At 41.6% G+C, this 15,915-nt stretch overlaps 1 protein-coding gene across 1 annotated transcript; it reads left to right on the top strand.

The window, feature by feature from the left end:
- Nucleotides 1-11,965: 11,965 nt before the first annotated feature.
- Nucleotides 11,966-15,655, top strand: LOC307049593 (kelch-like protein 7; the record flags this gene model as incomplete). The annotated part of the gene is made up of 2 exons (XM_079699142.1): nt 11,966-12,002; nt 14,046-15,655. 2 exons carry the CDS (start codon nt 11,966-11,968, stop codon nt 15,653-15,655), a joined length of 1,647 nt encoding a protein of 548 aa, XP_079555268.1.
- Nucleotides 15,656-15,915: the final 260 nt, after the last annotated feature.

The following is a 15,915-nucleotide window of genomic DNA, read 5'->3' as shown; positions in this document are numbered from 1 at the left end:
CCAGGCAATCAGCAAGATGTTGTTGTTGTTATTTAACAAAGCAATCAAAAGAGATAGACTCTTTCTCCAGGCACAGATGATCACCATTTCACCAACTGCTCCATTCCCTGTTTGCTCAAAATGTTAGAGAATTCCTCCTTGTGATGAGGTGTAATTACCTGCCCACTGGCTTAGAGTCTGCTCTCTGAAGCTGCACAGTGTAAGTCTGCTCTTACACGACAACCCCTTAAACCTTAAATGCAGATTTCATATGTTGAAAAATTCATGTGTTGAAATTTCTATGTGATGGTAGTTGGATATGAAGCCTTTGGGGGTGATTAGGTCATGATGGTGGAGCCCTCATAAATGAGACTAGTGCCCTTATAAAAAGAGGCCAGAGAGCTTTCTCACTGTCTTTCCACCATATGTGGATACAATGAGAAGCCAGGCATCTGCAACCCAGAAGAGCATCCTCACCCAAACTTAACTGTGCTGGCACCCTGATCTTTGACTTCCAGCCCCCAGAACTGTGAGAAATAAATTTCTGTTTTTTTAAAAGCCATTCAGTCACACTATTTTAAATTCAATATAGAAAAATATCCCCCCAGATTCATTTTATTACATTTTTATTTTGCAATGTTTGTTCCTTTGATTTGACATCTTTCTTCTAAGATGTCCTTTGATTTGACATCTTTCTAAGATGTCACTGTCAGGTCTTATAATTTACTTTTAACGAGCAAAACAGAACTCAGCCTTGAATCCTTCAACTGGGAGAACTATTTAGTTTGATTCAGTTTCACTATATAATGGACTCTATAAAGCTTATTAAATACTAATTTAAAAACAAAAGTAAGCATGGTAATTAACCATGTAACCGTATAAAAGACTGATGTGAATAGCAAAAACATTGGATATGTACTTATCAAAATGTTAACAGTGATGATTGGTGGGAATATAGGTGGTTGTTTGCTCCTAAAAAATTAAATATTTTTTAAAATTATTATGCTTTTATAATGAGATGAAAATAAACATTTTATTTAAAGGGAGTTTGAATGTTCCTGGTAGCTAGAGCTGCCTTGTTATGAGGAGAATAGGTAATGATTAAATTTTGCCTCAAAGTCTGGATTTAAATAAGGATTAAATTAAACATATAACTTTAATTAGAAAAAAAAAAAGCCACTCAGTCTATGGTTTTGTTCTAACAGTCTGAACAAAGACAATCTGGTTTCTAATGGGCCATTGCAAAAAGATGACTAGTTCCTTAATAGAACTGCTGTGAAAGTTGATTTTGATAGAGTGTGTCTGCCACCTACTGTAATTTTTGTGAATGACCAGCCAGCAAGCTTCTTTTATCTAAAAAGAAAAAAAAAAAAAAAAAAAACTTGGAATAAAACCTCACTAACACTGTTCTAAGAACTGAGAGAAGTGCTGCAAAGAGTACCTCTAGGCCTTGAGATGACCCAAGTATTACAGCTCTTTTCTACCTTATGATCAAAAAGGATAGGGACAATAAATAAGGTGGTTGGAAGCCAAACCTCTCTTTTGTTATTGATAAGCTGATGTTGGCCCATGTTATATGTACAGAGGTATGAGAGCTACATGCTCTGAAGGCTCAACCCCAAATTAGACCCACTGCTAAGGGTTTAGCTAACAGTGCTAAACCACCACAGACCTTCCCAAGTAGAAGCCTGTCCCTAAAACTCTTAGTGCCTGGTGGAACAGAGAAGAATGAACACTGCCTGAGGGCAGGAAGGAGAGAGAGAAATGCCCACCTTCTCCCTCCACACCCTCATCCAACATGGTAAAACATCCCCAGCCCCACAGTGCTGGCTGAACATATGTCCATCCAAGAGGAAGGAAATGTCAGGAAGCAAGCAAGACTGGCCTTCGTCCCTCCCATCCTACCACACCCCTGCTGAAAAAAGGTCAGGAAATTGTAAATTGTTGAGAATGAGTAAGTCACATAAACCGTAAAAGCAGGAAAGACAAAGAACAGAATAAGATCAATTTTTAAAAATTTTTTCACCAGGGCTTCCCTGGTGGTGCAGTGGTTGAGAGTCCGCCTGTGGATGCAGGGGACACAGGTTTGTGTCCTGGTCCGGGAAGATCCCACATGCCGCGGAGCGGCGGGGCCCATGAGCCATGGCTGCTGAGCCTGCGCGTCCGGAGCCTGTGCTCCGCAATGGGAGAGGCCACAACAGTGAGAGGCCCACATACCGCAAAAAAAAAAAAAAAAAAAAAAAAATTTTCACCAACTCAGACAGCCAATAGGTAATAGAATGTTAAAGCTCTTTGTTGCGAGAAGTAAATCAGCTTTACACACATCAAGCACTTAGCACATGCCTATTTCCACCCTTAGGGAGTGAATCTTCCAAAGAGTAGAATAAACCATGTCTCTTCTCCCTCCATTGGCCTCTGACTCCGCTCAGAATAAAACCTAAGACTCTAAGATGACCTACCAAGCACCGTGTGATCTGGCCTCTTGGGAGCTCCCACCACATCTCCTGTCACAACACTCTTCGCCCTTCCTCCAGCATGCCAGGCAGGCCCCTCCTCAGAGACTCTTCCCTCTGTTTGGAATGCTTTTCTCCCAGGCGGTTTCATGTCTCACTCCCTCTCTCCTCAAACATCCACCATCTCAGTGGGTCTCCATGGTTACAAACCCAATCACCACCACCCCACCTGCTCAGCACTCTATGCCCATCCTTACTTCAGTTTTCCCTTTCGCACTTAGCATCACCTGACACTATAGATTTTTTTTTATGGGTTTTTTTGTTTGTGTCTCTTGTCAGGCACACATGCGCGTGGGCACGCACACACACACACTTTTTTTTTGCTTTTTAAACTGCTTCATCAATTGCATATTATGAGAAGAATATTTTTTTCCTATAACTGGGTGAAATTGCCCTGCTGGACAGAAATTTTTACACTGAGACAAAACAATACTCAGTTAGAGACTGGTAAGTAGAAACACCAAAAGATTTACAGAAAAAGTAATCACAAAATTACAAACTTGTAGAGCAGAGGCCACATTGTTATCCTCAGGGGAAAATTTAGGATTCAAGGTTTAAGGCAGAAGTCATACATGATGACTGTCAGGCTCAGCAGTTTGGAAGCGCACATTTGCTGCTCCCCAGTCTTTCTCCTGATTTCCATCATCTGCCCTACGTACTTGTCTACATCCTCTCCCACTTCATTGTGATCAATATGCCTGTCGGGCATGGCCCATAGAAAATTAGGGACAAGTCGCCTAGCCCCACCCCAGCCTTACATTTCCTCCAGGCTTCTGGCCTAAGCCCCCTCCCAAATGACATGATTCCTCTCCACTCTGCACAGGGCCCTGGTCCCCTCCTTCATTCTGGGCATTTTCCATGTTGAGTTTTTTTACTGCTTGTTCTTTTTTGGACACCATTGCTCCTGGGCCTATTCTGCTGTCTCCTCCTCCTCCCGATTTTCGACACGGGTGGGTCCGGACATTTAGATCTGCAGAACTTCTCCCCCTCAGACTCCTACTCTTTGGGGCTGCCCCCACCCAGCAATCCCTCAGGGCCACTGGGAGCAGGGACCAAGGAGGGAGTGAGCAAAGTTAGGGTCTACACACATACATGCGCGCACACACACACACACACACACACACGCACACACTTGAATAAGCTCCAGGAGACCAGAGATTGGTTTATTTTGTTCATGGCTGTATCATCAGGCTCTAGAACACATAGCAGAGCACATAGTAGATGCTCAATAAATGTTTGTGGAATGATGGACATAATAAATGAACATCTTGCCCAGTTTTCTAAATGTGTGGTTTACGGACTCTTTCTAAGTCACCTGGTTATAGTATTGTCGACTAAAAAATTATGCACAACCTAAAAGTTGAGATTTTTAAGACTTCAAGCTCGGGAGGCAGCATCTCAAGTAACCCTGAGAGAACTGCTCCAAGGAGGCAAGTGCGGGAGCCAGGATATATAGGAGTTTTGCAACAAAGGGCAGGTAGTCTAAACATCAAAAAGTATTGTTAATTAAAGAAAACCAGATATGTCATGTTAAGGAATTTAGCGCTTTTCTATGTATGGGAAGAGGCAAGAGTCTGGGCTCACTGAAATCTTTCCTTTGATATGCACCTGAGCTCTCTGGGGCCAGTATCCTGTGTTTTCTCAGGGCTCACCATGGGGAGTGGCTGCAGTCTGATGGCTACAAGATAGCAGGTATTCTTTGTTTCCTTCCTGAGTTCCCTCAGGGCTCACAAATTCACCTTGGCTGGTGGCTGCAATCTCTGATGATTGTGACATCCTTTGTTTACTGATATGGCAGGCAATATTCCATTTCTCAGTATGCTTATGGAAAAATGCTGAGGCCCACTCCAGACCTCTTGAATTAAAATCTCTCAGGTTTTGGGGTCAGGAAATTTTCATCTGCTTGGAACACAAAAGTTTGAGAACAACTAATCCAAGCCTAACCCAGTCATTTCACAGGAAGGGTATGATGGCCAAGATTACAGAGCTAGTTTGTAGAAAACAAGGACTACAGCTACCATTTCATGCTCTTTCCATTGCAAATTATTTTCATTTGTAGCATCCAAAATGGTGTTAAGTTCTCCAAAATGGTGTTCAGTTGGAAAATGACACTAGTCTTTGGGGTTCCTACAAGGAGGCCATACAACACTAATTAAAATATTTATTTCTGACAAATTGTTGCAAAATGAAAACAGTAACCAAAAAACATGCAAAATTGTAAAGATTATATACAATTTGCAGGAGAATATAAATTTTAATAGTAGAATTTTATCTTATTCTTTTGACCCCAAATTTTCACCACTACATTTCCCTGCTGTACTAAAGAGTAATAATTCATTTAAGTGATTTTTACTGAGCACCCCTGCTCTGTTCTAGAGCAGCAATAACAAAAAGACAAAGTCCCTGCCCTCATGGAACAGCCACTGGGGAAACAGTTGGGGAAACAGTCAATAAACACAAAGATAAGTATATAATTCAGAGAGTCATTAGTGCTATGAAAGAAAAATGAAGCAAGTTACTGAGATGGAAGGCAACAGGAGCAGGATGGGAAGGGAGAAGGGGTGCTGTTTTTTATATCAGGGATTCAGGAAGGCCTCTTAGAGGGGAGAGCATGTGAACAGAGACCTGGATGAGGGAAGGAAAGAAGTCAAAGCAAGGTCAAGTGCCCTGAGTCAGAAGATTCATATTCAGGTGATTTATTAAGAAAAAGTTCCCCAAGTGTCTGTATGGAGAAAAGAGAACCCTTGTGCACTGTTGATGGGAATGTAAATTGGTGCAACAACTATAAAAAAACATTATGGAGGTTCCTCAAAAAAATTTTTTTTTTTTTGCGGTATGCAGGCCTCTCACTGTTGTGGCCTCTCCTGTTGCGGAGCACAGGCTCCGGACGAATAGGCTCAGTGGCCATGGCCCTCGGGCCCAGCTGCTCCACGGCATGTGGGATCCTCCTGGACCGGGGCACGAACTCACGTCCCCTGCATCGCCAGGCGGACTCTCAACCACTGCGCCACCAGGGAAGCCCCCTCAAAAATTTTAAAGTAGAACTGTCATATGATCCAGGATTCCACATCTGAGTATTTATCTGAAGGAAGTGAAATCACTTATCTTGAAAAGATATCTGCACATTCATTGCAACATTATTTACAATATCCAAGACATAGAAACAACCTAAGTGTTCATCAACAGATGAATGGATAAAGAAAATGTGGTATGTGTGTATACAATGGAATATCTTGAAGCCATTAAAGAGAAGGGAATCTTGCCATTTGCAGCAACATGGATAGACCAAGAGGGCATTATGCTAAGTGAGGTAAGTCAGACTGAGAAAGACAAATACTGTAGGATTTCACTTGTATGTGGAATCTAAAAAAAAAAACCAAACTCATAGATACAGAGAACAGATTGGGGGTTTCCAGAGGCAGGGCGGGGGAAGGTTGGAAAATGGATGAAGGTAGTCAAAAGGTACAAACTTCCAGTTATAAGATAAATAGGTGCTGCGGGTGTGAAGTACAACATGGTGACTATAGTTAATAATGCTGCCTTTAATATTTGAAAGTTGCTGAGAGTAGATCTTAAAAGTTCTCATCACATACACACACAAAATTGTAACTATGTGAGGTGAAGAATGTTAACTAGACTTATTGTGGTGATAATTTTACACCATATGCAAACATCAAATTATTATGTTGCACTCCTGAACTAATACAATGTTGTATGTCAATTATACCTCAATTTAAAAATCATTATGTACATCTAAAACTAATACAATGTTATATGTCAATTATATCTTTATTAAAAATTAAATTTTAAAATAGCTCATGGGAACAATATTTCCTGAGTTCTTGCAAAAAAAAAAAAAAAAAAAAAAGAAGGAGAAGAATAAAGAAAAAAGAAAGAAAATGATCCCAAGAGAAACTAATAAGGGAGTTGGGGAAGCAGGATAGGAAGGGAAGAAAGACAGGAAAGGGTGCGATCTCACGGGCCTCAGCCAGATCCTTCAGGAGACCTCTGGAATGTAGATTATTGCTCAGAGTTTAGAGTTTATCCCAACTGGAGTCGAAGGAGCTGGGTATTCATACTTCTGCAGCAGTTGAGGACTGGGCAGGTTGGTGCAGGAGGAATGTAAACTCCTGGTCAATTCCTTTTGCCTTTGCCTAAGCAAAGCAGCTCTAGTACTGATTTCATTTCCTTAGGCTATATACCCAGAAGTTACACTAAGTGAAATAAGCTAGACACAGAAAGGCAAATACTGGATGATCTCACCTACATGTGGAATCTAAAAAATTGAACTCACCGAATAATCAGAAAATAGAACAGTGGTTGCCAGGGACTGGGAGTTGAGGGAGACGGAGAGATGCTGGTCAAAGGGTACAGATTTTCACTTATAAAATCATTAAGTTTTGGGGATATAACATACAGCATGGTGACTGTAGTTAATAACACTGTATCGCGTGCTTGACATTTTCTGAGAAAGTAGATCTTAAATGTTCTCACCACCAAAAAAAAAAACTAACTTTGTGAGGTGATGGATGTGTTAATTAACTTGATTGTGGTAATCATTTCACTATATATATATATATATATATATATATATATATATATATATATATACATATATATATATATCAAATCATCATGTTGTTTAATTGTGAACAACAACAAAAAGAATATATTTTTGTGCATTTCTGAATTGTTTAAATTAAAATTAAAAGATTTTTTAAATCATCATGGGACTTCCCTGGTGGCTCAGTGGTTAAGAATTCACCTGCCAATGCAGCGGACACAGGTTCGAGCCCTGGTCTGGGAAGATTCCACATGCCGTGGAGCAACTAAGCCCAAGCGCCACAGCTACTGAGCCTGCACTCTAGAGCCCACGAGCCACAACTACTGAGCCTGCATGCCACAACTACTGAAGCCCGTGTGCCTAGAGCCCATGTTCTGCAACAAGAGAAGCCACGGCAATGAGAAGCCCAGGCAACACAACCAAGAGTAGCCTCTGCTTGCCGCAACTAGAGAAAGCCCACACACAGCAACGAAGACCTAACACAGCCAAAAATAAATAAATAAAATAAATAATATAAATAAATAAATAAATAAATAATTTTAAAAAATCATCATGTAGGGCTTCCCTGGTGGCGCGGTTGTTGGGAGTCCGCCTGCCGATGCAGGGGGCATGGGTTCGTGCCCTGGTCCGGGAGGATCCCACATGCCACGGAGCGGCTGGGCCCGTGGGCCGTGGCCGCTGGGCCTGCGCGTCCGGGGCCTGTGCTCCGCGGCGGTGAGAGGCCCACGTACCGCAAAAAAAAAAAAAAAAAAAAAAACATCATGTATATCCTAAATATATAGGATTTTTATTAGTCAGTTATACCTCAAAAAAAGCAATTCTAATCACCCAAGGATAGTCCTCCTAAGAGAGTTATAGGTGTTGGCCATTAAAAAGCAGGCAGAGGGCTTCCCTGGTGGCACAGTGGTTGAGAGTCTGCCTGCCGATGCAGGGGACACGGGTTCGTGCCCCGGTCCGGGAAGATCCCACATGCCACGGAGCGGCTGGGCCCGTGAGCCATGGCCACTGGGCCTGCGCGTCCAGAGCCTGTGCTCCACAACAGGAGAGGCCACAACAGTGAGAGGCCCGCGTACTGCAAAAAAAAAAAAAAAAAAGAAGCAGGCAGAAATCGTTTACCAAAGTGTCCCAGAGGATTTAGGCAGAGCACTGACAGGGTCCAAATACAGCGTGTTCAGGAACTGAAAGGCTAGGGAGGGGGGAAATGGTTGGAAATAGGATTGTGATACTGGTTTTGAAGCCAAATCCAGCCTCTGTACCCCGACACAAAATTAAATCTTGGAGACAGAGTTTCGGGCGAAGTAGAAAAGAATAGCTTTATTGCTCTTCCAGGCGAGGGGGCCACAGCGGGCTAGTGCCCTCAAAACTGTGTGTCCCTGCTTGGACAGGGTAGTGAGATTTATAGTAATGGTTCAAAGAGGGCGTGATCAGTTTGTGGACATTATTCTGATTTGTTGATGGTGAGGTAAGTGGGAGTCAGCATTATAAACCTTCTGGTTCCAACTGGTCTGGGGTCTACATGCTGGTGGGCAGCATACCATCGTTAATCGTTAACCAGGACCTTGCCCCAAGACTGCACTATTGTTTCTCTTGACTGTTTCTCCCTTATCTCATATCCCCTCCCTTCTCTAATTAACAACTGCTTGAATCTGCCCATTGGAACACAGGGAAGGTCATGGTGGCTGAATGAAGCCTGTTTCCTGTAATCAAAGAAATGGGGAACACAGAAAAAAAGGCTTTTGTGCCCAGGAGTCCCATAGGGCCCTGCCAGTATTAGTTCCCAGTATTTCAGAACACCATTCTATTTTTTTCATTAAATAAACATGTATTGAGTACCTATGATGTACCAAATGCTATGCCAGCCCTGAGGGTATAGTGGTGGACAATGGAGACACAGTTACTGTGTCCTTTGGCACTTATAATCTGACCATGAATAGAAACATTAATTTCAAGTACTACAGGATACCAAACAGGAGAACATAAACCAATTTGGGAGTCAGAGAAGGCCTCCCTGAGGAAGTAGTATCTAAACTGAAAGTGAATAAGATGTAGTCAGGCACGGCTGGGCTGGGGGAAGATAAGGAGTGGGTGTTTCAGGAGGTGGAACCACATGTTCAAAGGCCAGGAGGCACAAAGGGTGTGGTGAGTTCAAGGAACTGAAAGAAATCTGGCATGACTGGGGCAGGAAGAGTGACGGCAGCAGGTGAAGATGGGGATGAAAGGAGTAAATCAGGTTGAGGAGTAGCTAGTGGGCCAAGTTGAAGATGATATACTGCAATCCAAGGACAATGACGGGATTTAAATAGCACTTGGTGGTTAATTGGATGTGGAAGTGGTGATTGGCGATGCTGGATTTACAATACACGTTTCTAAGAAAAACTAAGAATGTAGGAGGGAAAACAAGTTTTGGGGAAAGTGTTTTGCCACTTTGCTCTGTTTTAAAATATTAGTAGTTTAAGATGCTTATTTTGCTATTTCAAAAACATCTGAAATCTGAGTATTATGTAAAGTGAGATCCCATTTTTGTTCCTCATATATATGTGTGTGTGTGTGTGTGTATGTATATATATATATATATATATATATAAAAGAATGTGTACAAAATTGTAACTTGTTCCACTAAAAGGAGGATTACAGAAGGCTTTCATTCCCTACTTTGCATATTTCTGTATTGCTTGAATTTTTATGAGCATACGTTTTTAAAATAATAATTAAAATGTTGCCTATAATAATGTGCAAAGATGAGAGAAAAGGAAAATAAAGGAGGGCTCTTTTTACAAATGAATGCTAGATAGAAAATATATGGGACTTCACTAGATAGAAAATATATGGTTAAGACTCTGCGCTTCCACTGCAGGGGGCACAGGTTCAGTCCCTGGTCGGGGAAGATCCCACATGCCATGTGGTGTGGCAAAAAAAAAAAAAAAAAAAAAAACGGAAAAAAAATATAGAAGAAATTACTGAATTAAGAAATCACCCTTTTGCCATCAGTGTGATAATTGATTCAGGTGGGAATCATCAATGGATGTTAAAATCATTAGGAAAGATTGGTAGGAAACATGATGCCCATAGTAGGTTGATTGCAAAGAACTGTCCGGAGGCAAGGGGGGCGGGGGGGGGGCGCCTTCAAGATGGCGGAGGAGTAAGACATGGAGATCACCTTCCTCCCCACAAATACATCAGAAATACATCTACATATGGAACAACTCCTACAGAACACCTGCTGAACACTGGCAGAAGACCTCAGACTTCCGAAAAGGCAAAAACCTCCCTATGTACCTGGGTAAGGCAAAAGGAAAAAGAAAAAACAGAGACAAAAGAATAGGGATGGGACCTGCACCTTGGGGAGGGAGCTGTGAAGGAGGAAAAGTTTCCACACACCAGGAAGCCCCTTCACTGGCAGAGAAAGGGTATGGGCAGGGGGGAAGCTTCAGAGCCACGGAGGAGAGTGCAGCAACAGGGGTGCGGAGGGCAAAGTGGAGATATTCCTGCACAGAGGATTGGTGCCGACCAGCACTCACCAGCCAGAAAGGCTTGTCTGCTCACCCGCCGGGACGGGTAGGGGCTGGGAGCTGAGGCTCGGGCTTCAGAGGTCAGATCCCAGGGAGAGGACTGGGTTTGGCTGTGTGAACATAGCCTGAAGGGGGCTAGTGTGCCACAGCCAGCCGGGAGGGAGTCTGGGAAAAAGTCTGGAACTTCCTAAGAGGCAAGAGACCATTGTTTCAGGGTGCAAGAGGAGAGGGGACTCAAGAGCACCACCTAAATGAGCTCTAGAGACGGGTGTGAGTGGCAGCTATCAGCATGGACACCAGAGACAAGCATGAGATGCTAAGGCTGCTGCTGCAGCCACCAAGAAGCCTGTGTGCAAGCACAGGTCACTATCCACATGCCTCAGAAGAAGCGGATTAAGTCTCCACAATCAACTTGATGAACCCTGCATCATTGGAATACCTGAATAGACAACAAATCATCCCAAAATTGAGGTGGTGTACTTTGGGAGCAACTGTAGACTTGGGGTTTGCTTTCTGCATCTAACTTGTTTCTGGTTTTATGTTTATTTTAGTTTAGTATCTAGAGCTTATTATCATTGGTAGATTTGTTTATTGACTTGGTTGCTCTCTTCCTTTTATATATATATATATATTTTTTTTTCCTTTTTCTCTTTTTGTGAATGTGTATGTGTATGCTTCTTTGTGTGATTTTGTCTGTTTAGCTTTGTTATTGCCATTTGTCCTAGGGTTTGGACTGTCCGTTTTTTTTTGTTTGTTTGTTTGTTTTAGTATAGTTTTTAACGCTTATCATTGGTGGATTTGTGTTTTGGTTTGGTTGCTCTCTTCCTTCTTTCTCTCTTTCTTTTATTATTTTTTTAATTTTTTATTTTTAATAATTTTTTCCATTTTAACAACTTTTATTTTATTTATTTTTTCTTTCTTTCTTTCCTTCTTTTTTCTCCCTTTTCTTCTGAGCCGTGTGGCTGACAGGGTCTTGGTGCTCTTGCCGGGTGTCATGCCTGAGCCTCTGAGGTGGGAGAGCCGAGTTCAGGACATTGGTCCACCAGAGACCTCCCAGCCCCACATAATATCAAATGGCGAAAGCTCTCCCAGAGATCTCAGTCTCAACGCTAAGACCCAGGTCCACTCAATGACCAGCAAGCTACAGTGCTGGACACCTATGCCAAACAAATAGCAAGACAGGAACACAACCCCACCCATTAGCAGAGAGGCTACCTAAAATCATAATAAGGTCACAGACACCCCAAAACACGCCAACAGACACAGTCCTGCCCACCAGAAAGACAAGATCCAGCCTCATCCGCCAGAACACAGGCACCAGTCCCCTCTACCAGGAAGCCTACACAACCCACTGAACCAACCTTACCCACTGGGAGCAGACACCAAAAACAATGGGAACTATGAACCTGCTGCCTGCAAAAGGAGATGCCAAACACAGTATGTTAAGCAAAATGAGAAGACAGAAATACACAGCAGATGAAGGAGCAAGTAAAAACCCACCAGACCAAACAAATGAAGAGCAAATAGGCAGTCTATCTGAAAAAGAATTCAGAGTAATGATAGTAAAGATGATCCAAAATCTTGGAAATAGAATGGAGAAAATACAAGAAACATTTAACAAGGACCTATAAGAACTAAAAGGCAAACAAACAATGACAAACAATACGATAAATGAAACTAAAACTTCTCTAGAAGGAATAAATAGCAGAATAACTAAGGCAAAAAGAATAAGTGACCTGGAAGATAAAATAGTGGAAATAACTACCACAGAGCAGAAGAAAAAAGAATGCAAGGAACTGAGGACAATCTCAGAGACTTCTGGGACAACATTAAATGCACCAACGTCCGAATTATAGGTGTCCCAGAAGAAGAAGAGAAAAAGAATGTGACTGAGAAAATATTTGAAGAGATTATATTTGAAAACGTCCCTAATATGGATAAGGAAATAGTCAGTCAAGTCCAGGAAGCGCAGAGAGTCCCATACAGGATAAATCCAAGGGGAAACATTCCAAGACATATATTAATCAAACTATCAAAAATTAAATGCAAAAATATATATATTAAAAGCAGCAAGGGGGCTTCCCTGGTGGCACAGTGGTTGAGAGTCCGCCTGCTGATGCAGGGGACACAGGTTCATGCCCCGGTCCAGGAAGATCCCACCTGCCGCAGAACAGCTGGGCCCGTGAGCCATGGCCGCTGAGCCAGCACGTCCAGACCCTGTGCTCTGCAATGGGAGAGGCCACAACAGTGAGAGGCCCGTGTAATGAAAAAAAAAAAAAAAAAAGCAAGGGAAAAGCAATAATTAACATACAATGGAATCCCCATAAGGTTAACAGTTGATCTTTAGGCAGAAACTCTGAAATCCAGAAGGGAGTGGCAGGACATATTTAAAGTGATGAAAAGGAAAAACCTACAACCAAGATTACTCTACCCAGCAAGGATCTCATTCAGATTCAAAGGAGAAATTAAAACCTTTACAGACAAGCAAAAGCTAAGAGAATTCAGCACCACCAAACCAGCTCTACAACAAATGCTAAAGGAACTTCTCTAGGCAGGAAACACAAGAGAAGGAAAAGACTTACAATAACAAACCCAAAACAATTAAGAAAAGGGTAATAGGAACATACATATCGATAACTACCTTAAATGTAAATGGATTAAGTGCTCCAACCAAAAGACATAGACTGGTTGAATGGATATAAAACCAAGACCCGTATATATGCTGTCTACAAGAGACCGACTTCAGACCTAGCGACACATACAGACTGAAAGAAAGTGAGGGGATGGAAAAAGATATTCCATGCAAATGCAAATGAAAAGAAAGCTGGAATAGCAATTCTCATATCAGACAAAATAGACTTTAAAATAAACACTATTACAAGGCACAAAGAAGGACACTACATAATGATCAAGGGATCAATCCAAGAGGAAGATATAACAACTGTAAATATTTATGCACCCAACATAGGAGCACTTCAATACAGAAGGCAAATGCTAACAGCCATAAAAGGGGAAATCGACCATAACACAATCATAGTAGGGAACTTTAACACCCCACTTTCACGAATGGACAGATCATCCAAAATGAAAATAAATAAGGAAACAGAAGCTTTAAATGATACATTAAACAAGATAGACTTAATTGATATTTATAGGACATTCCATCCAAAAACAGCAGATTATATTTCTTCTCAAGTGCGCATGGGACATTCTTCGGGATAGATCATACCTTGGGTCACAAATCAAGCCTTGGAAAATTTAAGAAAATTGAAATCATATCCAGTATCTTTTCCGACCACAACGCTATGAGTCTAGATATCAAATACAGGAAAAAATCTGTAAAAAATACAAATACATGGAGGCTAAACAATACACTACTAAATAACCAAGAGATCACTGAAGAAATCAAAGAGGAAATCAAAAAATACCTAGAAACAAATGACAATGAAAACACAACAACCCAAAACCTATGGGATGCAGCAAAAGCAGTTCTAAGAAGGAAGTTTATAGCAATACATGCAGCGAGTCATTTTTTTAACTTAATGTTCACAACTAACATGCTTGAATCAAAGTCCTTTGAAGTGGAACTCAAAGATGCTGAACCTGACATTATTGAACAACTTGTGGAATTCGCTTATACCGCTAGAATTTCTGTGAATAGCAACAATGTTCAGTCTTTGTTAGATGCAGCAAACCAGTACCAGATTGAACCTGTGAAGAAAATGTGTGTTGATTTTTTGAAAGAACAAGTTGATGCTTCAAATTGTCTTGGTATAAGTGTGCTAGCAGAGTGTCTAGACTGTCCTGAATTGAAAGCAACTGCAGATGACTTTATTCATCAGCATTTTACTGAAGTTTATAAAACTGATGAATTTCTACAACTTGATGTCAAGCGAGTTACACATCTCCTCAACCAGGACACTCTGACTGTGAGGGCAGAGGATCAGGTTTATGATGCTGCAGTCAGGTGGTTGAAATATGATGAACCTAACCGCCAACCATTTATGGTTGACATCCTTGCTAAAGTCAGGTTTCCTCTTATATCAAAGAATTTCTTAAGTAAAACAGTACAAGCTGAACCACTTATTCAAGACAATCCTGAATGCCTTAAGATGGTGATAAGTGGAATGAGGTATCATCTCCTGTCTCCAGAGGATCGAGAAGAACTGGTAGAAGGTACAAGGCCCAGAAGAAAGAAACATGACTACCGCATAGCGCTATTTGGAGGCTCCCAACCACAGTCTTGTAGATATTTTAACCCAAAGGATTATAGCTGGACAGACATCCGCTGCCCCTTTGAAAAACGAAGAGACGCAGCATGCGTGTTTTGGGACAATGTAGTTTACATTTTGGGTGGCTCTCAGCTTTTCCCCATAAAACGAATGGACTGCTATAATGTCGTTAAAGATAGCTGGTATTCCAAACTGGGCCCTCCAACACCTCGAGACAGCCTTGCTGCCTGCGCTGCAGAAGGCAAAATTTATACATCTGGAGGTTCCGAAGTTGGAAACTCGGCTCTGTATTTATTTGAGTGCTATGATACAAGAACTGAAAGCTGGCACACAAAGCCCAGCATGCTGACCCAGCGCTGCAGCCATGGGATGGTGGAGGCCAACGGCCTGATCTATGTTTGCGGTGGAAGTTTAGGGAACAATGTTTCTGGGCGTGTACTGAATTCCTGTGAAGTCTATGATCCTGCCACAGAAACATGGACTGAGCTGTGTCCAATGATTGAAGCCAGGAAGAATCATGGACTGGTATTTGTAAAAGACAAGATATTTGCTGTGGGTGGTCAGAATGGCTTAGGTGGTCTGGACAATGTGGAATATTACGATATTAAATTAAACGAATGGAAGATGGTCTCACCAATGCCATGGAAGGGTGTAACAGTCAAGTGTGCAGCAGTCGGCTCTGTAGTTTATGTCTTGGCTGGTTTTCAAGGTGTGGGTCGATTAGGACACATCCTTGAATATAACACTGAAACAGACAAATGGATCGCCAACTCCAAAGTCCGAGCTTTTCCAGTAACAAGTTGTTTAATTTGTGTTGTTGATACTTGTGGAGCAAATGAAGAAACCCTTGAAACATGAAAAATGAGTGAACTTCAAGACTCACTGGAGACTCAAAAGTATGGCCACCATTGCTTTGTTCCAAGAGTTTGGTTACAAAGTTTTAGTTTGGTGTTCTTTTCAAGGAAGTTTCAAGTAAAGTAAGATTCCTATAAAATAGATTTTCTTTTATATGGGATTTCTTACTTCATTCAAAGACCATATTTCAGCTGACCACATAACCAAGAACATATCTAGCAAGAAAACTTGTAAAGTTATAAGCATTTGGTGAAAGTATGAAT

The sequence above is a fragment of the Hyperoodon ampullatus genome, assembly GCF_949752795.1.
Source record: "Hyperoodon ampullatus genome assembly, chromosome: 3".
Lineage (NCBI taxonomy): Eukaryota > Metazoa > Chordata > Mammalia > Artiodactyla > Ziphiidae > Hyperoodon > Hyperoodon ampullatus.
Note: the sequence above shows the minus strand (reverse complement) of the source record. Positions and strands in the feature narration are given on the sequence as shown.